Source organism: Macaca fascicularis, chromosome 10, assembly GCF_037993035.2.
Source record: "Macaca fascicularis isolate 582-1 chromosome 10, T2T-MFA8v1.1".
Lineage (NCBI taxonomy): Eukaryota > Metazoa > Chordata > Mammalia > Primates > Cercopithecidae > Macaca > Macaca fascicularis.
The window spans coordinates 101,433,707-101,460,062 of NC_088384.1; the positions used below are offsets into that span (position 1 = coordinate 101,433,707).

Below are 26,356 nucleotides of genomic sequence, written 5' to 3' on the forward strand. Positions count from 1 at the left end.
ATGTGATTTGGATGTTTGTCCCCTCCAAATCCCATGTTGAAATGTGATTCCCACTGTTGCAGGTGTGGCCTGGAGGTGACTGGATCCTGGGGCAGATCCCTCATGAATAGTTTAGCATTATCCCTTTGGTGATAAATGAATTCTCACTCTCAGTGCATGCTCGATCTGGTTGTTTAAGAGTCTGGGACCTCCACCTTCCCTGTCTCTTGGTCCTGCTGTTGCCATGTGAGATGCCTGCTCCCCCTTTACCTTCCGCCATGATTGGAAGTTTCCTGAGCCCCTCACCAGAAGCAAATGCTGGAGCCATGCTTGTATAGCCTGCAGAACTGTGAGCCAATTAAACCTCTTTTCTTTATAAATTACCCAGTCTCATGTATTTATAGTAACGCAAACAGCCTAATACAGCAAGCATATATTTACGTCAAATTGTATACTTTAAATATGTATAGCTTATTTTATGCCAGTTGTACCTTAATAAAGCTGTTTAAATTGCTGTAGGACTTTCTAAAAGAGTCATCAGTAGGCCTCTGATGCATTAAAAAAAAAAAACACACACACACACAAATTATGATAAAATTTTGTGGTGGACCATGGAGCAGAAATTTGAGTTCAAATAGAAAAAGAAATGATACAAAATGTCTGATCCTTAGAAAAGAGCGTGTTCATCTATTTTTTAAATGGATGATTGTGGGTATCGAATTCCTAGGGCATTTAATTTAACTGGATACATTTAAAAGAGTGATGTAATTGTTTTACTTTTAAGTGTATAAATTTACAATATGCCAGAAATTACAACCTTTGCAATTATGTAAACTTTTGATGAAAAATGTTAAGCTATCAATTAAAAATTGTGCCAAGGAGTACATAGTCTTAAAATAATTATTTAGAAAGTACGCCAGCAAAAAAAAAAAAAACATAAAACATAAAACTGAAAACAGATTGTTTAGACAGTTAATGGAAGTTCTCCTATAAAACTATCTTAACCTCCTGGAATTAAGGATATAATTAATAATTTCTCCTTCCCCAAGTTCTGAGAATCTCTAAAGGGATGCAACATGTTTGAATATAATTATCTGTGGATGTATGGGTTTTTAACCTGGGCTCCATGACTGGGGGCAGAGGACACATGAATGGTCAGTACTCCTCTAGGTTATGTGTCTCTGCATACATTATTTTGGGGCAAGAAACTTCAGATTCTTTCTTTATATCCACAAAAAGAGTATGTTTGGGGGATCCTCCTTTTGGGTGATCCTGATCCCCAAAGAGTTAACAATAATTTGTCCAAAACCTGAGATTCTTTGAGAAGTTTTATTGGGTTCTTCTTTGGCCTCCAAAACACAAAATGCAGTAGTCAAAGGTTTGTAATACTGAATAGGAGTTCCCAATTTCCTGCATGGGGCTGAGGTACAAAAACCCAACCAACCAAACAAAACCCACAGTGTTTAGAGCCAGAAGTTCTTCATTAAAATCCTGTTTCCAGGACTTGCCAACTGGAGGAAAGTTTGTGAGTCCTTTGCTCCTCCCTAAAATGGAGATAATTCCCTCTTGAACTAATTAGGAGAATGGAGTAAGGTGAAGTGGTGAGCGCATAATACATACTCAGGTACCTATGTTGGGTTCAGCACCCTTTCTGTATATTCTAACCTGAGAGTGAGTGAGTCTGAGAGATGGCATTGGTCAAACACTTTACATCCTCCCCCTAGCTTCCTTTCAAGCAAAAGGAAATGATCCAAGACATCCACAGGCAGCCCCCCTCCCATGGAGCTACAAAATGAGCTGAGACCCAGCCTATAACAGAGGTGAAGGTGTCCTTCCCCCTTTTCTCAGACTTCCTAGCCCACAGTTAACCAAGGCTAGGTGCACACCTGGTACATCCAGAGACACCTTAAATGCTGCCTTCTCCTGGAAGCCTCCATCCTCTTCTTTTAGTTCTCATTTCTTCCTGCCTTGAGGTTTCTAGGACTCTATCTGTCCCACTCTTTGGGCAGGCATCCCTTTCTCACTCATGTTAGTTTTAGGTTAAGAGCAGAGTCTTCAAAGTTAGAGAGACCTAGATTGCAATCGTGACTGGCTGGTATGGAACAAGACACTTTTCCTCTCTGTGCCTCAGTTTTCTCATGTGTCCCCCCATGTAATTTTAGGGTTATTATACTTCTTAACATCATAAGAATGTTAAGACTACAGTACTTAGCATAATATGGAGCATCAAAGTGTTATCTATTTTTATAATCAAGGGGGCCTCCCCATAAGAGTCTTGATTTATTCCCCTCCCCAGCAGCTCCTCACACATGGTAAATAACAGGTAATCACATTACTGTTTTCAGAAAAGAAAAGGGATTGTGCCGTAGGGCTCTCTCCTGGAACGGTGCCAACCAACCCTTTCTGGTCTTCCTCACTCTATGTAAATCTCTCTCCAGCTACAGATAATGACAGCCTGGAGTTTCCAGGGGCTATGGAATGTCCAGGCACTGCCTTGCATAACCACAGAAATTGAGAACACTAGGCCCAGAAGGGTCCTCTCAAATCATTCAGTCCAACAGTACCCGCATTGTAAGATAGGCAAACCGAGGCCCACTCAGTAAGTCAGCATCCACCACAGGCATTTTGAAGAATTCTAAAAATAACATCTCCAATTACTCTTTCCACTTGTTTTGCTTTTTGTCATCACATTTCCCTTACCTGCCATCACGCACTTATTCTTTTACTTGTTTATTTTCTGTTTCCTCTGCTAGGTGTAAGTTTCATGAGGGCAAGAACATTGTCGTGTTCACAAATGCATCCCTTGCACCTTGTCCAAGGTCTGGCACAGGTTTACATTCAGTGAATACTTGTCGCATGGATAACTGGAAGAATGCCATTTGGACATTTTCCCTTAGAGGCTCAGATGTAGCAATTCACTCACTTGGTCATTTATCCAAAAATCATCTGATGAATATCTTGTGTGTGATAAGTTTTTCGATAAATCCTGGTGAACAAGATCTGTCCGTGTTCTTAAGCAGCTCTCTGATTAGTGGACAATAGCTGCCAGCTATACAGTAGACTGAGGATCTACTATATGCCAAGCTGTGGGCTGGTAACTTATATGCATCTTCTTGGTCTTAGCACAGTTCTTGCAATTGCAAGGAAACATGCCTCATTCAGGACTCCTTAAGAAAAGGCTTAGGAGTTATTAGGAGGGCCAGGAGGGCTAAAGGCTAAAACTGAAAGGGAAATATCAAGGACTGAGATGATGCCACAGGCTGGCTGCTCTCTAAGCCTGCTTGGTCTTTCTTTAAGAGTGTCTCTTCTTTTTCCTGGATGTGTGCTTCTCTCTCTTTTACTGACTTACTGGTTCTTTCTTCTATTCTAAATTTTGGGAGGGGACCACAAAACTCATTGGCTTGGCCAATGGCCTTCCTTATTCCTTAAGTGAGCATCTACAGCCCAGACCACTTTTGGGATTACTATTCAGCCTACAGGGTGAACATTTAGCTTCTCAGGTACCCTGAGCAGAGGGTATGTTTAATCAGAAGGGAGTGTTGAGCATCATCTTCACATGGATGCTGTGAAGTAAGTAGTTTTATCTCTGTTTTACAGATGAGAAAACAGGCTGAGCAAGGAGAAATGACAACAAAACTGTAACTGTAACAAAGTTGCCCTAACCCACCTGCAAACTTATGATTGAAAAATCCATTGCTGTTGCCCCCGAGATTTGTGGGGTGTTTGTTATGCAGCAAAAGCTGACTGAAACAAGATTCAAACGTAGGTTTCTTTGATTCTGTCTGTGTCACTATGCTGTCTCACTGAGCTTACAGCCCTGATTCCTGTTCCTGATTCTCAAGTGTCCTGTCCTAAATCGAGCAGAGATAAATATTGTATTCATCCATTTTCTGATGTTATAACAGAATCCCGCACTGTTGGTGTTCTGAGTACACTGACATTCCTTGATGCTAGATTTTATATTGTTGATTGACTTGTTTATCATCTCTCTCCTCTACGAGATTAAAATTTTCTCTTTATTCACTGTATTTTTATATCCATACCACCTGGATCAGTTTCTGGCACATAATAAATGCTCAATGAATATTCATCAAGTAGATGATTGAATGAATAAATGATGATAAAAAGGAAGGTGGAAAAAAACAACTTTTCGTCTTAAAACAAAGCCCTGAGTCCTTTAAGGTCAGAATAAAGAATAATTTCTAGGTAGGGACAGAAAGTTTAGTACATGATGGGGTCAAGAATCAAGGTAAGAAAACTTGAAGGTGTGAGGCTGGACAAAGTGTCTCATGCCTGTAATCCCAGCCTTCTGGGAGGCCACGGTGTGAGGATCACTTGAGCCCAGAAGTTTGAGACCAGCCTGGGCAACATAGTGAGACCCCTTCTCTACATAAAATAAAATAAAAATAGCCAGGCCTGATGGTGTGCACCTGTAGTCCCAGCTACTCAGGAGGTTGAGGTGGGAGGATTGCTTCAACCCAGGAGTACGAGGCTACAGTGAGCTATGATAACGCCAGTGCGCTCCAGCCTGGGTGACAGAGTAAGGACCTGTCTCTAAAATAATAACAAAGGCCAGCACAGTGGCTTACACCTGTAATCCCAACACTTTAGGAGGCTGAGGTGGGCAGATCACCTGAGGTCAGGAGTTTGAGACCAGCCCGACCAACATGGTGAAACCCCTGTCTCTACTAAAAATACAAAATTAGTCGGGTGTGGTGGCACATGTCTGTAAATCCCAGCTAGTCAGGAGGCTGAGGCAGGAGAATCGCTTGAATCCAGGAGGCAGAGGTTGCAGTGAGCCAAGATCACGCCATTGCACTCTAGACTGAGCAACAAGAGTGAAACTCCGTCTTAAAAATAAAATAAAACAATAACAATAACAACAATACAACAATGCAAATAATACAAATAAAAATTAAAATATAGTATCACAATTATTTACATTGTATTAGATGTTTAGAGATGACTTAAAGAATGTGGGAGGACTGCATAGACTATATGCAAATACTATACCATTTTATATAAGGGATTTGAGCTTCTCTGGGTTTTCATATCTGCCAGGAGTCCTGGAACCAACCCCCCATGGATGCTGAAGGATGGCTGTACTCAGAGGTCCTTCCACCCACTGTCATGCCTGGCATCATCCACCCTGCATAGAGAGAGGTTTGCGGAAAACCCCTGATCATTAGACACAGAATACAGAAAACCAGTTTCCTGACTCCTTCTGGTGTGAAGGAAAGAACAGGGAGGTTGGGATGGAAAGTTAGATTGGAAAGACAGACACTCCAGATATTTCTTAACTTTTGATTATTCCAGCTGACAAGACACGCCACACCTCAATGTGTACTGAGTGTGAGTCACTTCCTTCTCCAAGCCTCAGTTTCCTAATCTGTAACATGGGGACAATGTTTATACCTACATCCCTGGGGCTGTTGTGACAATAAGATAAGGTCAGGTAGATGTAAGCTATATGTGACTGTAATGTCCAGTGCCCTTTTTTTTTTGAGACAGAGTCTCACTCTGTCAACCAGGCTGGAGTGCAGTGGTGCGATCTCAGCTCACTGCAACCTCTGCCTCCCAGGTTCAAGCCATTCTCCTGCCTCAGCCTCCCAAGTAGCTGGGATTACAAGCATGCACCACCACTCCTGGCTAATTTTTGTATTTTTAGTACAGACAGTGTTTCTCCATGTTGGCCAGGCTGGCCGAGAACTCCTGATTACAGGTAGATCCATCCACCTCAGCCTCCCAAAGTGTTGAACAGGCGAGAACCACCTCGCCCAGCCTCCAGTGCACTTTTTGTTACACACTGAAAAGGAATAGTGTGTGGAGTCAAACTGACCTGGGTTGGAGTTCAGCTCTACCACTCACTGGCAGCATGGCTTTGGGTAAATGCCCCTTCTCTGAGCCTCAGAATCTGCATGTGTTCAGTGGGGCTATTAATAGTTCTCAACTCACAGGCTTGTTTTAGAAATTAAATAAGGATTAAATTATATAAGTGCCTGTCGTACAGTAGATGCTCAGCAAATGTTCCTCCCCAAACACAGACACAAACAGCACTTAAAGCAACCTGGGTAACAAAGGGGTTTTCAGTCTGAGGAGAAAACTGGCAGCTAATGAGCTCTCTCTCCAGTTTCCCTTCTAAGAGAGGAACTCACTGGCCAGAGTCCAGGATGGTCACCGATGCAGAGGACAGGCAGCCAACTCCAAGCCTCCCACGTGGGATTTCCAAAAAACTGTGAGCACAGAGTTGCATAACCTGTCCCTGAGACACGTGTTTCTACTGAAGTGTCTTCATCAAATATTCCCAGAAAGGAAACATGGGAGCAGGGCAGTAGGGCAGCCTAGCCAGGGAGGAAGGGAGAGAGGGAGGGATCTAGAGAACACGAGAGTAGGGGTGACAGGAGGAAGAGAAGGTACCACATTTAATGTGATCCTACTATGGGCCAGCCACCGGGCTTGTTTTGTCTGATACATTGTTAGATCCTTGCCATAAATCTGATATCAGGCATTTCCGTTCCCACATTCCAAAGGAAGAAATAATAACAATCATATTATCATTGCTGATGTTAACATATCGCCAACTACACATCAGGCGGTGGACTAGGCACACGTTTGACCCTCAGGACAGCCCATAACATGGGTACTATTCTGAACTCCACTTTATAGAAGAGGAAACCAACTGAGACTCAGAGACATGAAGTAACTTTCCCAAGGTCACCCAGCAGGACAGCAAGACGGCTGGAGAGCCAGGATTCGAATCTGAGCAGGGCTCTCAAGCCTATGGACCTATGGGAGAACATTTCCCAAGGGATTTATGGGGGTGGATTCAGAAGGTGACCTTAGCGATTGTCCTTACATGCACGCAGTGGGGCCCCAGTGTGAGAGTGACGGAAGAGACCAAGTGACCAGAGGCACTCCCCTCCCCTCCACCCAGAGGACAGTTTGTCCCAGCTTGTGGCTGTTCGTCACTCTGCCTCTGACCTAAAGTTTAACATTTCATTCATAAGTTTGGAACCACAGACTTGGCAGCGTAGGAAGAACCCTTGGAGACCGGCTATTCAAATCCAAACCCCTCATATTACAGATGGAAAAAAACCCTGAAGCCGGAATGTGACTCGCCAAGGTCACAGAGCAGTCTTCTGTTGGACGAAGGAGCTGGTTTAGGGTCAACTACAGATCATCTTGTGCTGTAGTTACCAAATGTGGGTGCACCTCTGGATCACTTGGGGAGCTCTTTAAATATGCAGATCTCCACAATTCTGCTTTGGGAGATTTGGACTTAGTTTTGCAAACAAGGACTGGAAATTTGAATATCCAATATGTTCCTCAGGTGATTCAGATGGCACAGCTCCACGACAACATCTGCAAGTTGGAGTCCCTCTTCTTTCATTTGATAGTTTGGGATACTGGGACCCACCGGGGACTCGCCCAAGGTAACATAGCAAGCCAGTGGGGCTCTAGTTCAGACTCTGTGGCCTGAAGCAGACTGCTTGTGTTCAAATTTCAAGATGGGCCACTGAAGCTAAACAAGTGGGTTGCCATGATTTTCCCCAGCTCTTGGTTTCCTTCTTGGATCCAAATTAAGACAGAGGATGGTATGTATTTCTGAAGCTTGGCAAGGCGGGAATCCAAGAACTGAATTCCTGAAGGGAAAAGGAAAGGGTGGGAGGTTAGCTTGCACGCCCATTGGGGTTTGCCCAGAGGTGAGCTCCGGACTCCAGGGATGACATCAGACATTCCAACCAGCCCTAATGTCGAAAGCTACCTGTGTTTTCTAGTTCAGCAGAATGGGTAGGGAGGGCCTTCCCTATTGGGAGGAGATGGGGTGGAGTGGGCCCAGCTGTGACGTGAAGGGGGCAGAGTCCAGGAAGAGCCACGCATTCCAGCACCTGCAAGGAAGACATCGGCCCTGGCTATTGTCACCCTTTTCCTAAGCCTTTCCTAAGCCTTTCCTCCCATTTCTCCCTAATCCCTCACCTCAGGGCTAACTGAGCAGAGAGATTCACTGCCCCTTTTCCACTTCCTGCTACTCCACCACCTGACTATTTTACTATCTCCCTTCCTTCATCTCCCTCTTCCTCCCTCCCTTCCTCCCTTCTTTCCTCTTTTTTATTCTAAAATGGCATCTCAGCTGGACACAGCGGCTTATGCTTGTAATCCTAACACTTTGGGAGGCCAAGGTGGGAGGATTGCTTGAGCCCAGGGTTCAGGACCAGCCTGGACAACATAGGGATACCCTGTCTCTACAAAAAAATAAAATAAAATAAACTGAAAAATTAAAAAAGTCAAGTGTGGGCCAGGCGTGGTGATTCATGCCTATAATCCCAGCACTTTGGGAGGCTGAGAGGGGCAAATCACTTGAGGTCAGGAGTCCAGACCAGCCTGGCCAACATGGTGAAATCCCGTCTCTACTAAAAATACAAAAATTAGCTGGGCATGGTGGCACATGCCTGTAATCCCAGCTACTCAGGAGGCTGAGGCATGAGAATCGCTTGAACCCGGGAGGCGGAGGTTACAGTGAGCCAAGATCATGCCACTGCACCCCAGCCTGAGCGACAGAGCAAGAGTCCATTTCAAAAAAAGCCAGGTGTGGTGGCACATGCCTGTGGTCTCAGCTATTTGGGAGGCTGAGGCTTGGGCCTGGGAGTTTGAGGGCGCAGTGAGCCATGACTGCACCACTGCACACCAGCATGGGTGACACAGTGAGACCCTGTTTCAAAGAACCAAACTAAACCAAACCAAAACTAAACTAAAAGGCATCTTGATGTTTGGAGTCAGTTGTCCTGAATTTGAATCTCAGCTCTGCTCCCCGTGAGCTCTCTGACCTAGAGAGTCACACCACCTCCCCCATAGCCTAGTTTCCTCTCCTATAAAAAGGGGATAATAGCTGTATTTTCTGATTGTGAGGATTAAACAAGATCATGTAAACACTTAAGAAACAGATGTTTTCTCAGAAACACTAGATCATGTGCATCATCAGTGAACTAGAGGAATTTGAATACATATTTGTTGAACTGAATTGAGGTGCCTTAAAGAATGGTTGGGCTGGAAAGCACCTAAGAGATCTTTGGGCCTTAGTAACTCCCAAACTGGTGCCCAAGTCAACTGTTCAGGGTATTTCCAAATGATAAGGACAATCGCATACTCTCAATAAAGTCTCAGGTTTCTTTACTTTTGTCTGGAATTGTATCAGCTCAAGGTGATAACATGGCTAACACAAGCCGTTCAGAAATTCTGATTGGCAGTTACATGGCTCTTTGATAAGTTTTTTTTTTCTTTTTTTGAGACAGAGTCTCACTCTTTCCCCCAGGCTGGAGTGCAGTGGCCGATCTTGGCTCACTGCAAGCTCTGCCTCCCAGGTTCACGCCATTCTCCTGCCTCAGCCTCCCGAGAAGCTGGGACTACAGGCACCCACCCCCACGCCCGGCTAATTTTCTGTATTTTTAATAAAGACGGGGTTTCACCGTGTTAGCCAGGATGGTCTCAATCTCCTGACCTCGTGATCTGCCCACCTCAGCCTCCCAAAATGCTGGGATTACAGGCGTGAGCCACCACGCCGGGCCTAAGTTTTTTTTAATAAGAAAATAATTACTGGAAGGTAGATTAAATGGTGGAAAACGTTAATCATGTCCAACTCCTCATTTCATAAACAGGGAAGCTGCGGTTTAAAGAAGGAAGTGGCTTCCTGGTCACACTGGGTGGCATAGCTGGCCCTAAAACCCAAATTCTTTTCCTGGAACCAGTTACTTCCCTTCTTTCCACTCCAGGGAGGGGGAACCTAGGATCAATGAAGTTGATGAGTTTTCTTCTGCTGGAGTAGGAATAAGTGAGTCATCGACTTGCTGTTGCTTTCTCTGTTCTTGACTCATTCAGCAAATATTTACTGGCTGTCCACCATTCGGATTTGGAAGATAGATAAAATAGTCATGGCAGCAGAGAGGGTCAGGATTTACTCCTAGGTGCAACTTCAGAATCTGTGCTTTTTCCCATTTGGCACCCACATTTTAAAACACCCACTACTCTGCCTTCTAATGTAGTTCAACTGTGTCTCAGGGCAGGGACTGTCTTACATGTACATGTTCTAGCCTTCCTGCCACCCAGTGGGTGTGAAATCAATGTTGTAGTGTTGAGGAACACTTGAATTTAATTTACTTCATTTATTTATTTAGAGACGGAGTTTTGCTCTTGTTGCCCAGGCTGGAGTGCAATGGCACAATCTTGGTTCACCGCAACCTCTGCCTCCCGGGTTCAAGCAATTCTCCTGCCTCAGCCTCCCGAGTAGCTAGGATTACAGGCATGCGCCACCACGCCCGGCTAATTTTGTATTTTTAGTAGAGACTGGGTTTCTCCATGTTGGTCAGGCTGGTTTCGAACTCCCGATCTCAGGTAATCCGCCCACCTCAGCCTCCCAAAGTGCTGGGATTACAGGCATGAGCCGCCGCACCCGGCCAACACTTGAATTTTAATCCTTACTTTGCTACTAACTGTGTCGCTGAAACAGTATGTTGCTTTCCTTCTCTGGCCATTAGCTTAACTATCCGTATAGCGGGAACAGTGGCAAACTCCTAAGTGGAGGAGCTTGCAGGTCCATTTCAAGCTATCAGACTCTAACTGGGAGAAAACACTGAGAATGTAGGCTGAAAATAGCGACACAGTTTATCACCTCGTTAATTCCCAAACATCATTACTGCGTCCTAATCCACCCCACCTCCCTCTCCCCAGCCGCCTTCCTTTAAAAAAAATTTCCCTCTAGAGGGCGCGCAAGCTCTGCGGCCTTCGTTCCTCACTTCCGTTTGCCTTCACTCTTCCTTCTGCGCATGTGCTCAGTTCGCTATCCGGCTGCTAGTACCTCGTTCAGGCGGTTCAGGCAAAGGTTGCACCCACTACGCCTGCGCAATCTCAGCCCCGCCCCTCCGCAGCTTTCCCCGGAAACGCTTCTTTCCTACGGAGTCGCTCCCGCCGCTGCGGTCGCTGGAGCTTTGCCTCTCTAGGCCGGCAGCGCCTCTTCTCCATGGTCATGTCTGTCAGCGCTGTTTTGGGAGCCAGCGGGTGAGGCCGGGCCACGCTCGAACACTTCGATCGTCGAGTCTGTCACTGGTGAGTAGACCCCAGAGGAGCTCGTGTACGGGCGGGGGCCGCGCAGCCGGAATGGGCTGGATTTCCCCTCACTCTGAGAATGGGTCTGTCCGCCCCGCCTTCCCCCTAACTCTTGGAATGGGCTCACCCCTTGGTTCCAGTCCCTCCTCCCGGGCGGGGCGGCGTTGCCACGGCGACGGGCCGCTGGCTGAGGCCCGGCTGGTGTCCCTGCAGGGCATGGCGGGTCAGTTCCGCAGCTACGTGTGGGACCCGCTGCTGATCCTGTCGCAGATCGTCCTCATGCAGACCGTGTATTATGGCTCGCTGGGCCTGTGGCTGGCGCTGGTGGACGGACTAGTGCGAAGCAGCCCCTCGCTGGACCAGATGTTCGACGCCGAGGTAGGGTCCCCGGGCTGGCGCGGGTGGGATCTCGGCCTCCCCGACTAGGCTTTGTGATCCAGCACTACTGTGCTGTAGACCTGGCTGGGTCACCTTCTTGCTTTGTAGCCCTGGGAAAGGGATTTCACCTTTCTGAGCCTCAGTTGCCTCATCCATAAAATGGAATGACAGCAGAGGCTGATTAGTACAAAGCAAAGGGCCTGGAAGTTAATACAATAAACACGTCTGTGTTCCAGGCAACTGTGATACATTTCCTTTCTGATACTCTAGGAAAGTGACTTAACTTCTCTGAGCTAGGTTCTCAGGTGCCACACCGGAGAGAAGAGTAGATAAAAGAGCATTCATGCGGGTACAGTGGAAACTGCCTGGACTTTGGGGTCAGGACAGGCCTCCGTTTAAGATCCACTTACTAGCTGTGTGACCTGGGGCAAATGTCACCTCTGTGAACTTGTTTTCCTGTCTTCAAAACCATGAGACTAGTTGCAACGAGGTCGTGGACTGCAATATGCAATATAAAGAGCATGTGCGTTGGATTCAGAAAAGCAAGTGTTCAATCTAGGCCTAACCATATAATATTAGCTGTGGGACCTTGGGCAAGTTGCTTCCCCTTCTGAGCCTTTTCTGAAAAGTGGGCAGAATACGCCTGTCATGTCACCCTCAACAAAATGTTACAAGGCACAGAGGGGTTTAGGAATAAGAAAGTACTTCGTAAAGTGTAAAGGAGGCCTGTAAGTTGTTACGGCTAAGAGGCAGCTGTGGCGTGTGGTGGTGAGCACAGTTCTTAAAGCCAGGAGACCTGGGGTGGAGTCCTTGCTCCTGCTGCTTGTTCTCTGTGTAGCCTGTGGGCAAGTTATTGTCCAAAAAGTGATAAGAATCAAAAGAAGAATGGCTTTGTGAGGTTTTTTTAGGGATAATACAAGATTGTGTATGTCAAAGACCTTTCTTTGTCAGCTGAAAGTGTGGTGCAGATGTTTGGCATTTGATAGTATTGTGTTAGATAGTGGAGGTTGCACACCCACCATGTGCCTAGTTGTAGTGTCATAGGAGCCTCTATCCTCCTGGGAAGAGCTGTGGCAATGCTGGGCTTTGTTGAAGAGCCATCTGATGCACACCACCTGGGTTCTAGATTAGGGATCAGCAAACCTTTCCTTTAAGGGTGAAGTAGTAAGGATTTTAGGTCACAATTACTCAGCTCTGCCATTGTAGCCCAGAAGCTTCTATAGACAAATACATAAGTGAATAGGTATGGCTGTGTTTCAATAAAACTTTATGTACGGGAGTAGATGCCTGGCCTATGGAGCCATAGTCAGCTGAACGCTGTTCTAGACTTTACTCTTGGTGTTTATTACTTTGGGCAACTTAACTTGTCTGAGCTTTTACATCCTCCTTTGTAAAATGAAAATAATCCCCTTCCACCTGCTGTGAGAAACAAATGAAATCCCATAATGGATGTCTATGAAAGCACCTAGTTGGAAATAGGCTGCCGTACAAATGAAGGGAGGTATTATCTTCTGTGCTCCGGGAAGAATGCTTGTTCCTTAGGAGGCTTGCTGAGATCCTGGGGCTCTGCCAAGTCACTTCTCCAGCATATTTCCATTTGTGATTCCCCCTCAGATCCTGGGCTTTTCCACCCCTCCAGGCCGGCTCTCCATGATGTCCTTCATCCTCAACGCCCTCACCTGGTGAGTATCACCAGTTTGGCTATCCAGCTTTTGGGCTCTTAGCGCTGGGACTAACTTCCTAAGTTTGAGCATGAGACAGGTTGGCACTTGTTTCTGGGGAGTGGTGGAGTAAGGTGGGTGACAGAGGCCAGTTCTGGGACCGGCTGCATCATGGGCTTCCTTCCATTGCTATTTTGACTTACCTGGAAAGCTCTTATGTCACTATGTTTGTGCTGCCTGCAAGACAACTTCCATCTCAGATAACTTCCCTGATGTGGAGTGAGCTGAGGAAAGGATTCGACCGAGAGGCAGGAGAGCTGAGTTCTGTTCTTGGTTTGTGTGCCATTGGCCAAGTTACCTGCCATGGGCCTCAGGCTCCTCTTTTGTCCATGAGGGGTTGGACTCGGTGACGTCTAAGGTCACACATAATCATTGCCTGTCTCTTAAGAGGCAGTTTAGCATAGTGATCAAGGTCTCAGGCTCTGGAGGCAGACTTATTTGGCATTGAACCTCAACTTTACCACTAGTCTAGTGACTTTGGACAAGTTAATCAACCACAGTTGCCTCATCAGTAAAATGGGGCTAATAATATTACCTACCTCATAGTTGTAAGGATTAAATAAGTTAATTCACAAGAAGGACTTAGAACAATGCCTTGCACGTTATTATTATTCTTGTCCTTACACTGGAGATTGAAAACTGGTGGGCTGACTTTGACCTAAGTTTGTCTTCCAGATAGGTTCTATTTGGCTTACATAGATGTCAGCCCACACACGGTGTTTAAAACATTTTTTTCACTTAGTTGAAAATCAGGCTATTTTATATAAAAATCCAGATTTCTGGCTTCTCTTGAATAATGGAATGACTGATTGATTCTAGGCCAACCTTCTAGCATGATAAGATTTGCCTAGATGCAAGTAACTACTGCCCCCACTTTAGCTAGAACATGTGTGCTTCAGGGTGTCATAATCCCCACCAATTCCTAGTATCCCCTAGTGACAATTGCCATCAATCATCAAGCTCATACTCAGTCAGCTTCACTCTTGACATTACCCGCCAGGTTCTTCCAGGCATCTAATATCATAACCCTTGCTTCACACTTACCTTGTCACTTCTGACCACTATGCTGCCATCCTAATTGTCCCTACCCTCCCAAATAACCTAAGACCAGGACAACCCAGTGACAACTCACTGCTGTCCTCTCCCCACAGTGCCCTGGGCTTGCTGTACTTCATCCGGCGAGGAAAGCAGTGTCTGGATTTCACTGTCACTGTCCATTTCTTTCACCTCCTGGGCTGCTGGTTCTACAGCTCCCGTTTCCCCTCGGCGCTGACCTGGTGGCTGGTCCAAGCCGTGTGCATTGCACTCATGGCTGTCATCGGGGAGTACCTGTGCATGCGGACGGAGCTCAAGGAGATACCCCTCAACTCAGCCCCTAAATCCAATGTCTAGAATCGGGCCCTTTGGACATCCTGCTGACACTTGGGCCCCTTAACACCTTGGGCTGCCCAGACCCTACAGATGAGGTCCAGCCCAGATCTGAGAGGAACCCTGGAAATGTGAAGTGTCTGTTGGTGTGGGAGACATAGTGAGGGCCTGTCAAAGAAGGCAGGTAGCAGTCAGCATGACAGCTGCAAGAATGGCCTCTGTCTGCTGAAGCCTTGGTATCTGAGAGGTCAGGAAGGGGACCTCTTTGAGGGTAATAACAGAATTGGAACCATGCCACTTTTGAGCCACAATACCTGTCACCAGCTTGTTGTTTTAAGAGAGAAAAAATATCAAGGATATCTGTTTGGAGCAAACCACTTCTTTAGTCATCTATCTCACCTCCCTGGGACAGCTGTTACCTTTGCATTGTTGCCAAATCACAGCAGTTATGTTGGAGAAACGCTTGGTTTCCGGATCCAGAGCCACAGAAAGAAATGTAGGTGTCAAGTATTAGGCTGCTGTCAGGGAGAGGATGGCAGATGGATGCATCAAGCACAAGGAAAATGCACAACCTGTGCCCTGTTACACGCACGTTCGTGTGCACCCAAGAACCTATGACTTTCTTCCAGTTCCTTCTGCCAGGTCCCCATCCTGCTGCCAGCTCTCAACATAGCAGGCCATAGGACCCAGAGAAGAATCCCAGCGTTGCTCAAAGTCTAACCATCATAAAGACACTGCCTGTCTTCTAGGAATGACCAGGCACCCAACTCCCACTGGACTCCAGTTCTTTTTCCTGCCTTATTTAGAATTCTGTGGCGGGAAGGATATGATGGGTTCCCAGAGACAAGAAGCCCAACCTTCTGGCCTGGGCTGTGCTGATAGTGCTGAGGGAGATAGGAATTTGCTGCTAAGATTTTTCTTTGGGGTGGAGTTTCCTCTGTGAGGGGCTTGCAGCTGTCCTTCCTGTGTATATAAATACAGTATTTTCCATGGTTCTGCCTGTACTTACTTTGTAATGCCATGGTTGAGATTGAGAGAGATCAGCGCAGCCAGGCAAGGGAACTTTAAAGAATTATTAGGCCACCTTCTCCCTTTCCTGGACCCCAGAGTCATTCCTCCATTTGGTTAAAATACTCAGTGCAGGGAACTCTTACATCCTGTCTCCTTCACTTGCAATGTCCCCTGCTATGCCTCAGGTGAACCACGTGATTCTTGAGTTTCCTTTCCTACTTGCTAGTGATTTCTGAACATGTTCAATGGAGTGGCACACAGTCTAGACCCACTTCTGCATTGAAACCTTCACTGTTCCTCTTTGGTTTCTTGGGAGCTTTCCCAAGAGAGCTGTCAGTTTTCAGCTGTCAGTGTTATGGTAACACAAATGAGTTTTGCTATCTCCCTGAGAAGCCCATCCGACCTCCTGGCTGTCAGCCCTACAGAGTAGGGAGTTGATACTGACAGTATGAAAGTTTAGGAGTAAATATGCCTGGGAAGAGACTGGGAAGGTTCTAGGGTGAGGCACCTCAGTAACTCATGGTGCCTTGGCCAAGTTGGAAGGAAGCAGTTTGTTAATGGGGCGCGGTAATCCTGGCTGTAGGGTCTAGAAGGTAAGACCAGCTGGGATGACCTTCCCTGGGTTGATCAGTTTCCCTCTAAACAACACAAACTGTACAGGCATGTGACTGACTTTGAAAGAACACCCATCATGTGGCTGCTGTCACCCTTGACCAGCTGTGGTGGTGGTTACTCCATCTGTGGTTGGAGCACCTCTTTGGGATTCACTTCAAGGTCTTGTGCCAGTTTTTCTGCATATCTTCTATGATGACAAATCTCTGTCCCCTGAGTGTTAATTTGATTTTTAGAAATGGCCAAAAGTCACGTGATCCAAACTTTTTTTCAGTTCTATGGAGACTGAGCTGCATGATAGTTGGGGATCAAAAATATGTGACCTTAATGAGATTTTTGTGATTTCTAAAGTAACAATAAAAGCAGTTTTTAGAGTTGAGTTCCAGACAGGGCAGGGCAATGGCAGTGACATGTTTGTCATTTTAATAATAAATAACATCTATTGAGTACTTAAGAGGTGTCCAGCAGCATGGGGTGAGTGCTTTATGTCTCTTTTCAACATCTTCACAAGAACCCTCTGAAGTAAGAAGTAACGCATCTGTATCTTACAGATGAGGGAACTGTAAGGAACTTACTCAAGGTGACTTTTTAGGAGCTGGCAGAGCCAGGATTTGGGCTTTGATAGTGATATTAATAAGCTCATTTTGAAGAGGTCAGTAGTTTTAGGGATGTATAAGTTCTGACTGGTTAAACAGTCTGGTTAAATAGTCTATCACCTTATCATATCATATTATCCTGTCATATTTTTTTTAAATACCAAGGATGAATAGTACCTTATAAACAGTATTAGCTTTCTAAGAAAAGCTGATATGCAGTACATTAAATATAGCCAGACATTTCCTTTTTTTTTTTTTTTTTTTTTTTTTGAGGCAGGGTCTCACTCTGTCACCCAGGCTGGAGTGCAGTGGTGTGATCTTGGCTCACTGTAGCCTCAACCTCCCAGGCTCAATGATCCTCCTGCCTCAGCCCCCCACCCCAGTAGCTGGGACTACAGGCACATGCCACCATGCCTGGCTAATTTTTGTATTTATTTATTTATTTATTTATTTATTTATATTTTTTTAGAGACAGGGCTTTGTCACTTTGTCCAGGCTGGTCTCGAACTCCTGGGCTCAAGAGATCCACCTGCCTTGGCCTCCCAAAGTGCTGGGACTTTACAGGTGTGAGCCACCAAGCCCAGCTGGTTTTTTTTTTTTTTTTTTTTTTTTTTTTGAGGCAGAGTTTCACTCCGCCTTCATTACCCAGGCTGGAGTGCAGTGGCCTGATCTCAGCTCACTGCAACCTCTGCCTCCCGGGTTCAAGCGATTCTCGTACTTCAGCCTCCCAAGTAGCTGGAATTACAGGTGTGCACCACTGTGCTTGGCTAATTTTTTTATTTTTCGTAGAGACAGGGTTTCATCGTGTTGGCCAGGCTGGTCTCGAACTCTTGGCCTCTCAAGTGATCACCCACCTCAGCCTCCCAAAGTGCTGGGATTACAGGCGTGCCTGAGCCACTGTGCCCAGCATTGGCCAGAGATTTTCAAGTGATCTTAGGAATGTGGGAAATCTATTTCCAAAGGATAAAGGGTGGTACCTAGATAAGAGAGTACTAGCCCACTACTGAGTTGGCATATCTCTTAACTCTCCAGGTGTCTGAAGTTGACCTCCCTTTTTCCCACCCACCACGTGAACTCGGGCCAGTCAGAAAGAAAACTGGAGACTCCTACATAGCTGATGCTCAGAATAGTTTATTACCCTTAAAGGAGAACAGGAAAGGAAAAAGGGATGTCTGGCTCAGAGGGTACTTCTAACCCCTCGCTCTAGGCAGCCCTGTCCATATCAGTGCCAAATGAGAGCCAGGATGGCAGCCAGCAGACATCAGGGGGTACAATCTGAAGCTCCGGGACTCCCAACATCCTGGAGGGTACACAGCTCAAACAGGCTCCCCTGGACAGGAATCCCCTTGGACTCCTTCCTCAGTGACTCCCAGGTCAGTAGCTTCCTTCTGCCAGGCCCAGAGGGCAGTCAGTGCACAGGTGTGGAACACCTTGTGCTGGCAGCCCGGGGACCACGGAATCTCAGAAGCAGGGCCCTGGGGACCTAGGGCAGGAGGAATAGGGATAGAATCAGCGTACAAGAGAACTCTTCTGTGGAGAGATTAAAAACCACCGTCTTAAGGTTTTCTGTTGGAAAGTAGTAAAGGGTGGTAGAAATAGCATTGAGGCAGGAGGGAGTAGAGGGAGCTGAGGGTTTTAGTCCCTGCCCTGCCACTACCTGGGCAAGTCACAGTCATAGGGGTCCAATGCTGAAAGGCTTTAGAGAGCTGCAGTGGAGTACAAAGTCCTGGAGTCCCATTACTACCTGTGAGATCTTGGGTAAGCTATGTTATCTCCCTTACCTAGAGTTCCTCATATGTAAAATGAGCGTAATAATGGTACTTATTTCCCTGAGTTTTGTTTTGCCTTCTTTTCTGGTAAGTCAACACTTAATTCTATAAAATGGAAAAAGTGTTCCCTCCCTGGTTTTACCGTGAAGATGCAATGAGATGTCATGTGTAAAGCGCTTAGCCCAGCACCTGACATGTAGGAAGTGATCCATAATTCTAGGCAATTATTAGGCTACCGCCCCCCTATCCATTTTACAGAAGAGGAGACATTTTTCTTCTGAGCCTGTGTTTTCAAATGTTGGGGGATAGGCTTGCCAGTCCTCTAGGTACCACTACCAAGTATTGAGCTCCTATCTGGCATGTACTGCAAAGTGATTTATGTGTATTCTTACTCAGTCCAATAAGGTAAGCACCACTATTTCCCCCATTTTGCAGACAAACTGAGGATCGGGAGTAAACAACTTTTTCCCCGTTACAAAGTTGGTAGGAAACTAGGCCTGTCTGCCTCATCCTCTTTTCACATTCCAGTTACGTTTATGTGTGATCCAGACAATTGTGAGATAGACAGACTTAGGGATCTAGATGCCATATGCCGTATTAGCCAAAGGTTGTGAATGTAAACATACATTTGGCTTGTTAACAAGTAGATAGCTCCCTAAAGGTGGGTAGTTAGGTAGCTGCTGATGAGAAATGGAGCCAGGACTGACTGGCCACAGGGCTTTATGATGATGACCCTGGTGTGGCGTGAGAAAAGGCCAAACATTTGTTCAGTGCCCCACAAACTGGCTTCTCCTACATCAAGCTTGATTTGCTTAAAACCCCCTGAAACAGACATTAGTATCACTATTTTATAAACATGAAATAGGCTCAGAGAGGTCAGGTGACTTCTAAAAAGTCACTCAATATAAAATCAGATTCACACACTTCAGTTTTTTCCCAGTTAACTGTTAAGCAGCCATTTCTGGGGTGGCTTCCTCTCCAAATCAGTGTTACTGGGCCCAGAGGAGGAGCTTTAGGTTGAAATGGTTAAACAAAGGGAGGTTGGTAGTGGGGAGACCCCGGTTGTGGAATTGTGGGAGGCAGGTGGGATGAGGTGGAAGGAGCCTACTGCTGGGATTCCTTCACTCCCAGGCCTGCCCCTTGCTGCCCTGGCCATGCTGGGTCCCCGCCTTCACACACAGCCCTCCCCTATACTCGGTGGCATTCCCAGTGGGCAACTGGGGCCCAACTCCAGCTCTCTGGAGCAAAGTGAAGTTGCCAGTCTCACTCAGGCCCACCCCAATCCAGCCTCCACTTGGGGCTCCCTGGGCAGGCCCCCATGAAGGCTAGTGCAAGGGGGCTCCCCAGAAAGGGTCGGGTTTTTTTAGCTGGGAGGGCGCTGTCTTGACTGTCGCTGACAGCGCGCTCAGGACAGAAGTTCACGCAAAGGTTGATGGAATGAAAGAGTGAGTAGAGATTATTTTCGAAAGTTGATGGAATTGAAAATACCCAGCAAGGGAACCGCAATGGAGACTGTTCAGGAAATGGGCTGGAGTGCAAGCTGGGTGGGAAGACCCGTGGAAGTGGAGGTTACTGGGGTGGAGGTGGCGCGGGAAGTGGCGGGGTGGTGGGGGCGGAGGTAGGCACCGTAGGGGAGCTCCAGGAAGATTGCGCTGGGAGGTGGAGCTCGGGAGCGCGCAGCAGCCACTATGTGTGCTAAGCAGTCCCCGCACCGTGGCTCTGCCCAGGCTGGTCCGCGCGGCTGCTGATGCCCAGTAATAGTGGGGAGGAGTGTGTGAGTGGGCGGGGCGGGGGGCGAAGTCCATCCAATCGTTCTCCCTCTCTCCCAAACTGGAGATCTATCTTCATCGCTGCCCTGACCCTCACCCCCAGAGAGCTGTGTGCCCCTCAATGGCTCCACTGCTCTCCCGAGGGCGCCCACTCCACGCAGCCTGCCTCTGGGGAATATGGAGGCCTTTGTCCGGAGAAAACTCGGGCTCCCTTGGCTTTCCTCTCCGCAACGTCTAAGTTAGGGTCCTGTGACTCCTACCGACAGAGGGTGACCCCGGCCAGATGGGGTCGACCAGGGCTTGGGGTTAAGGTCTTCGGATTGAGGGTGGACCTGCCATGTCATGCTGGAGCAGTAGAGATGCAGTACCAGCTCCTCCGCCTGATCCGGTGCCTTCTATGATCTGTGACGAAGGCACGACACATTTGGAGGCCCAGCTGACATCCACTTTTTGACACCAGCCGCAATGCAATCAGTTTTTGACAATCAGTTTTTGACAATCAGGTCGCAATGCACGCGCATGACCCACAGGGTGCTGGGGCTATTCCTCCTGCCTCGTGACTTCTGAGCAGGCTCTCATTTCACCTTTTCCCTTTCTTGGGAAAATGGAATGGGGAGTAACCAGGAGCCCTTGCTCCTGCCACTTTCTAGCTGAGTGAGCCTGGACAAGTTACTTTCTGCCTCCGTGCCGCGGTTTCCTCTTGAGGGCTCACGGGGCGATTGTGAGGCACCTTGCATCCAGGAAGCACACGAGCGCCCTGACTTCATAGAGCGCACCACTCAGGAGACCAGCTCGTGGAGGTGGGGGAGGGGTGCAGTTCGCTGGCTTATTTGGTTCTAGACTGACCTTCGGGGCCAGGGGGTGGAGGTGGGGGAAGCCTGAAGTCGCGACACAGGCTCCCTCTACCGAAGGCCTCTTTCCTTCATCCTTCCCAGCCCCAGACAAACAGGCAGAGTAAGCAGTATTCATCTTAGGTGCCATATGGAAGATTTTATTTGTAGACTCGTGAATTTCGCCACCCATCCCTCCCCTTAAGCTGACTGCGCGATCTCCACCCTCTGCTCGCACCTCTGGCTCCCGTCCAGGTCACATCAACCTGCCAGCAGAAACCTCGGTGTTAGATGCTAAGACTGTCCCCAGGGGGCACTGGTCGTTTGGGGAGCGGGCGCAGGGACAAGGGTGCTGTGGTGTCTGTGGTAGGTTGGAAATGGCTTTGCTAAAAAGGAAAAGCCTCCCTTTAAGCTAGACCCGGTGGGCACTCACCCCCTTCCTTTCATGGGACTTTAATCCTCCCACGAAAGGGCTGGAGTATTTTCTTCTTTTTTTGCTAAGGAACTTTCTGTTCAGAGTAAATCTCTTTTTTTCCTTTCTTTTTTTTTAAGACAGGGTCTTGCTGTCTTGCCCAGACTGGAGTGCAGTGGCGAAGTCACAGCTCACTGCAGCCTCGACCTCCTGGGCTCAAGCAATCCTCCAACCTCAGCCTCCTGAGTAGCTGACACTACAAGCGCAAGCCACCACATCTGTCTAATTTTTAAATTTTTTGTAGAGACAGTGTCTCATTATCTTGCCCAGGCTGGTCTTGAACTCCTGGCCTCAAGCAGTCTTCCTGCCCTGACCTCCCAAGGTGCTGGGATTACAGGCGTGAGCCACCATGCCTAGTCTGTTCAGAGTAAATCTTATTTGAGGCATGAATAAATCAAACATGAATGGAGAGTTGAATTGATCTAAGAGGGAATGGGATGCAGCAAAGCCCTACTTGACCATCTCCCCCTCCCACATTTGGAAATCCTTAAACCCACTTATGTAGGCCTCTGACTGTGAGATTCAGAGCCACAGCAGTTTCCACCTCTGCTAAGGCCTTCAGGCAATGAAGGCTCACTTCAGTGCGCCTCCTTCCCCAGGTCTCCTAGCTGTATCCTGAGAGGCCTCAACCTAGTCACTACCCTGCTGTATGACGTTGGTCTAAGGCTTCCCCATCTCTGGACATGAAGGCGGAGCCTCCCAGCACTGCCATCCACACACCACTCAAGACTCCAGATCCTGAGCCCTGACTCTGGGCCCCAGATCTGGGCCTGGCTTGGGGCTTGCATCTCACCTAGCCTGGCAGTGTTGTTATCACACCCACCTTGTATGGATGCCACATAGGCATTTCAAGTGATGCGGAGCAGAAGCGGGTGCAGCGGCGCTTGACCCAACGCAGGGTGGAGGATCTGCACATCACCCGGGGTGCCGGGAGGTGGATTCGTGTGGGCAGCCCCTCAAACCAGATCCACTGGTCGGCTACATTCAGCTGCTTCATGTGCCCCATGGGAGTTCTATTGTGGTAGGGCTTAATGAAGATGACTCGGGGGCCCTCAGTGAGTAGTTGCCTCCCCTGGGCTCCAAGGTTCAAGCCATAATCCCTCGATGTCCTTGGAACCTCAGGCTCTACATGCTTTTCTTTCCATGGCATTGCTGCCGATGACGTTTTTGCCTTGTTACTCATCCTTGACTGCACCTGGGGCTTCCACTCCTTGTACTCTTTTTTCTTAGGGTCCCCTGTGGACTCTAATTTCTTGGACTTGAGTTCCTTCTTGGAGCACCCGATCTCCTGGAACTCTTCATTATTTTGTTTCGCTTTATTGCAGGCACTGTTTTCCCTGGCAGGGAGAGGAAAGGCAGTCAGCAGAGCAGGACCAAGGCCCTGGTTGCCTAGCCTTGCCCCGAGACAGTTGATATGTAGTCAGCTCAGGGGAGCCTGTTAATAAAGCTAGAGGGGCATGCAAAGAAACTTCTCTGTTGCCCAGAGGCCTTGTGCTGGTATGAGGGGGTGTGATGAGCACTGGCAGAAGGGATGTGAGAGATTGGGAAGGTGAGAGCCATGACTAGTAGTTAAGGCCCCTAGGAATGGATATTGTCTACATCATCTGCCACTAGATTAGAATTCTGTCTCTCTGGACTTCAGGTGGCAGGGTGAACAGTCTAGTAGTTTTTCTAAATTGTGCTCCAAGAAACCTTAGGGTTCTGAGGAGGTGTCTCAATGTCACTTCCCCTCACCGAATGGGGGCAGGATACCTCCCCCCAGCCCATAACAACACAACTGGGGCTTGGGAATAGATATTTGAACAGAGGTTTCACTGCTTTAATAAAGTTGGGAAACTGTTCAAGACCAGCGTGGGCAACATGGTGAGACTCTGTCTCCATACAAAAAAAAAAAAAAAAAAAAAAATTAAGTTGGAAAATGATGGGGCTAGATGATCCTGATCCTTCTAGCTCTGTGTTTCCTGACTGCCTGCAACTAGAGGCCAAATGAGAAAGAGGAGCCCAGAAAGATGGCCTTGACAGAAATATTAAATGCTGAGACTTTCCCAAAGGGTGTCTGTAACAGACTGGGCCCCCTGCAAACCCCCAGTGGCAACACCATCCTAGCCAAGGGTGTGGAGAGAGATGAGGCCTTGGGCTGCAGATAATGGCAATACTGTGATGATAATAATGGCTCCCGCTGATTGAGTCCCCACTCTATGCCAGACTTGGGATCCTTACAACTTGGGATCCTTACTACTTCTGTAAAGTAGAAGGCAGTGAAGCAGAGTGGCTTACAGAGCACAGATGTTGTTAGGTTCAGACAAACGGGCTCAGATTCTGCTTCTGCCTCTTACCACCTGTGTGATTTGGGCAAGATATTTAACCTCTCAGAGCCTTAGCTTCCTTATCTGTAAAACTTGGATAATTCTGTCTACCTAACAGGATTGTTGTGACGAATAAACTACCTGGGAAAATTCTTAAGTGCTTAGCATAGTAGATGGCACTTAGCAGGCACCAACCAATGTTAGCTTTCTTAGTACTCTCATGTGACTTACGAGCAAACGGTTTGAACTTGTCTCGGAGGCATGGTTAAAAAAAAAAAAAAAATATATATATATATATATATAAATAAAGAAACTGAGCCTCAGCAAGGTTAATCCTCATATTTGAGGGGTCAGTCTGCAGGTGACTGTCTGGGTTATATTGACTTGCAAGGGGAGGAGGAGGAGGAGTGACCTGTCTCAGTGCCCCACGGTGGAGTGAGCACCACAATCGGATGACTACAACCATTGTTATGGCCACAGCTCTGATATCAGACAGGAATGGCTTCAAATCCTAGCTCTGCCACTTATCAGCTGAGTTAACTGAGTGAGACAAGTCACTTCACCTCTTGAGCCTCAGCTCTCCAAGAGTTAAAACAGAGTTAATAAATACCTCTCTCACAGAGGCTTTGTGAAAATTAGACTTGTTCTCTAAATTCCTTAGCACAATGCCTGTTCCCAGTAAGACGGCATTTGGGTCCATTATGGGGGCCAGGCCCCAGCTTACCCAGAGGAGATTCGGAGAATCTTTGGAACACTGAGCAGTGAATGCCAACACCTTTTGGCCAGCTTATGCAGTTCTTGGATCCGGCGGTTCGAGCTCTTGAGTAGCTTCAAGAGCGACAAGTTTTTTAACACCTGCCAGGGTCGAGAAACCAGATGAATAGAAGCTTCAGCTTTCCTGGACAGCCTCCCTCTCCCCTGCCTGCCTCTAGCTCCGCTCAGCCAAGGGCCGGCCTGCTGGCTCCCCTGGGCCACTCAGCCTGGCAACCAGGGGCAGCACTGCATAAGTATACGAGCTTCCCCAAGCTGGGACCAAAACAGGGCATCTCACCGTTCTCAGACGGTTCCGCTCAATTACTTTGCTCAGAGGCTGCTCTGTCTTGTCCTGTGGTTTCTCATCTTGTATCTGAGGGACAGAGGATAAGAGAGAGACATAAATCCAGAGGAATCAGCCAGGCGTGGTGCCTCATGTCTGTAATCCCAGTACTTTGGGAGGCCGAGGTGGGTGGCTCATTTGAGGTCAGGAGTTTGAGATGCCTGGCCAACATAGTGAAACCCTGACTTTACTGAAAAAAATACAAAAATTAGCTAGGTGTGGTAGCATGTGCCTGTAGTCCCAGCTACTCAAGAGGATGAGACAGGAGAATCACTTGAACCCAGCAGGTGAAGGCTGCAGTCAGCTGAGATCTCGCCACTGCACTCCAGCCTGGGCGACAGAGTGAGACACTGGAGAAATCCTCCTGTACTCCTCCATGTGCCTCTCCATTTGGCCGAGCATGGTTTGACCAATCCTAGGCTGGGAGTTTTGTCATCTTGGTCTGGGGACAGAACTGGGAGACCATTTTAACTTTCCTGACCTCCCTTCACCCTTCACCTTTGCCTTTTCTCCCCTGCTGGAAAGTCCTGTCCTTGTCATGGTGATTCTTTGTTAAGGTCCCCTCTAGGGACTCACCCCCAGGGTCTAGTCCCAAGTCTGACCTTGGAAACCCTGCTATTCTTGGGCCTCTTCTTTGCTGATGGACTCATGCTGGGGCTGTGAGACCTCAGAGACGAATGGAGCAACACCAGTGCCAGGCACCCACCCTGCTCCTCTCAGTTCAGCCAGCACTCAGGCTGGGCATCAGATGGTGGTGCTGGCTCTGTACCACCTGCAGCTGTGACATCACTGAAATGTGACAGTAGCAGGGCTGGGTCTCCAAGGTGTGTATGTGGCAGAGGTGAGGGGTAGAGGGTGAGAAAGAAATACAGACAATAGGTGACAGACAGCTGTGTACATTGTCACTACCTCCCTGTGAGGTAAGAGGATTATCCCCTCTTTTTAAATGAGGAAGCCAAGGTTCAAAGAGGTTGAATAATGTACTCAAGGCCACACTAGATCTAACCCAGCTAGATTATAGTGGGCTGGAAACCTAACAAAGTCTGATAGTCAACCCATGAAACCAGGGATTCCCAAACCATGCTCATCCATTCAGTCATGTCGCCTGTTTTGACTGGGCGCCTGCTACATGCTAGGTGCTTTTTCTTTTTTCTTTTTCTTTTTTCTTTTTTTCTTTTCTTTTTTTTTTTTTTTTTTTTGAGACAGTGTCTTGCTCTGTCGCCAGGCTGGAGTGCAGTGGTGAGATCTCTGCTCACTGCAACCTCCGCCTTCTGGGTTCAAGTGATTCTCCTGCCTCAGCCTCCTGAGTAGCTGGGACTACAGGCACCCGCCACCAAGCCCAGCTAATTTTT

At 47.6% G+C, this 26,356-nt stretch overlaps 2 protein-coding genes and 1 long non-coding RNA gene across 3 annotated transcripts; 1 reads left to right on the forward strand and 2 right to left on the reverse strand.

The window, feature by feature from the left end:
* Positions 1-4,904: 4,904 nt before the first annotated feature.
* Positions 4,905-11,195, reverse strand: LOC141407930 (uncharacterized). The gene is made up of 2 exons (XR_012419439.1): positions 10,829-11,195; positions 4,905-7,622 (listed from the first exon to the last, which is right to left on the reverse strand). It is a non-coding gene; the product is annotated as an uncharacterized lncRNA (long non-coding RNA).
* On the forward strand, positions 10,900-16,620 carry SYS1 (SYS1 golgi trafficking protein). Its single transcript, XM_005569132.5, has 4 exons — positions 10,900-11,076; positions 11,290-11,454; positions 13,069-13,136; positions 14,327-16,620. The coding sequence occupies exons 2-4, from the start codon at positions 11,293-11,295 to the stop codon at positions 14,565-14,567; spliced, it is 471 nt and encodes a 156-aa protein (XP_005569189.1). The 5' UTR covers positions 10,900-11,076; positions 11,290-11,292; the 3' UTR covers positions 14,568-16,620.
* Positions 16,621-20,316: 3,696 nt separating this feature from the next.
* On the reverse strand, positions 20,317-26,104 carry TP53TG5 (TP53 target 5). Its single transcript, XM_005569134.5, has 5 exons — positions 26,084-26,104; positions 24,960-25,034; positions 24,633-24,763; positions 22,426-22,939; positions 20,317-21,396 (listed from the first exon to the last, which is right to left on the reverse strand). The coding sequence occupies exons 1-5, from the start codon at positions 26,102-26,104 to the stop codon at positions 21,292-21,294; spliced, it is 846 nt and encodes a 281-aa protein (XP_005569191.3). The 3' UTR covers positions 20,317-21,291.
* Between the last annotated feature and the right edge of the window lie 252 nt (positions 26,105-26,356).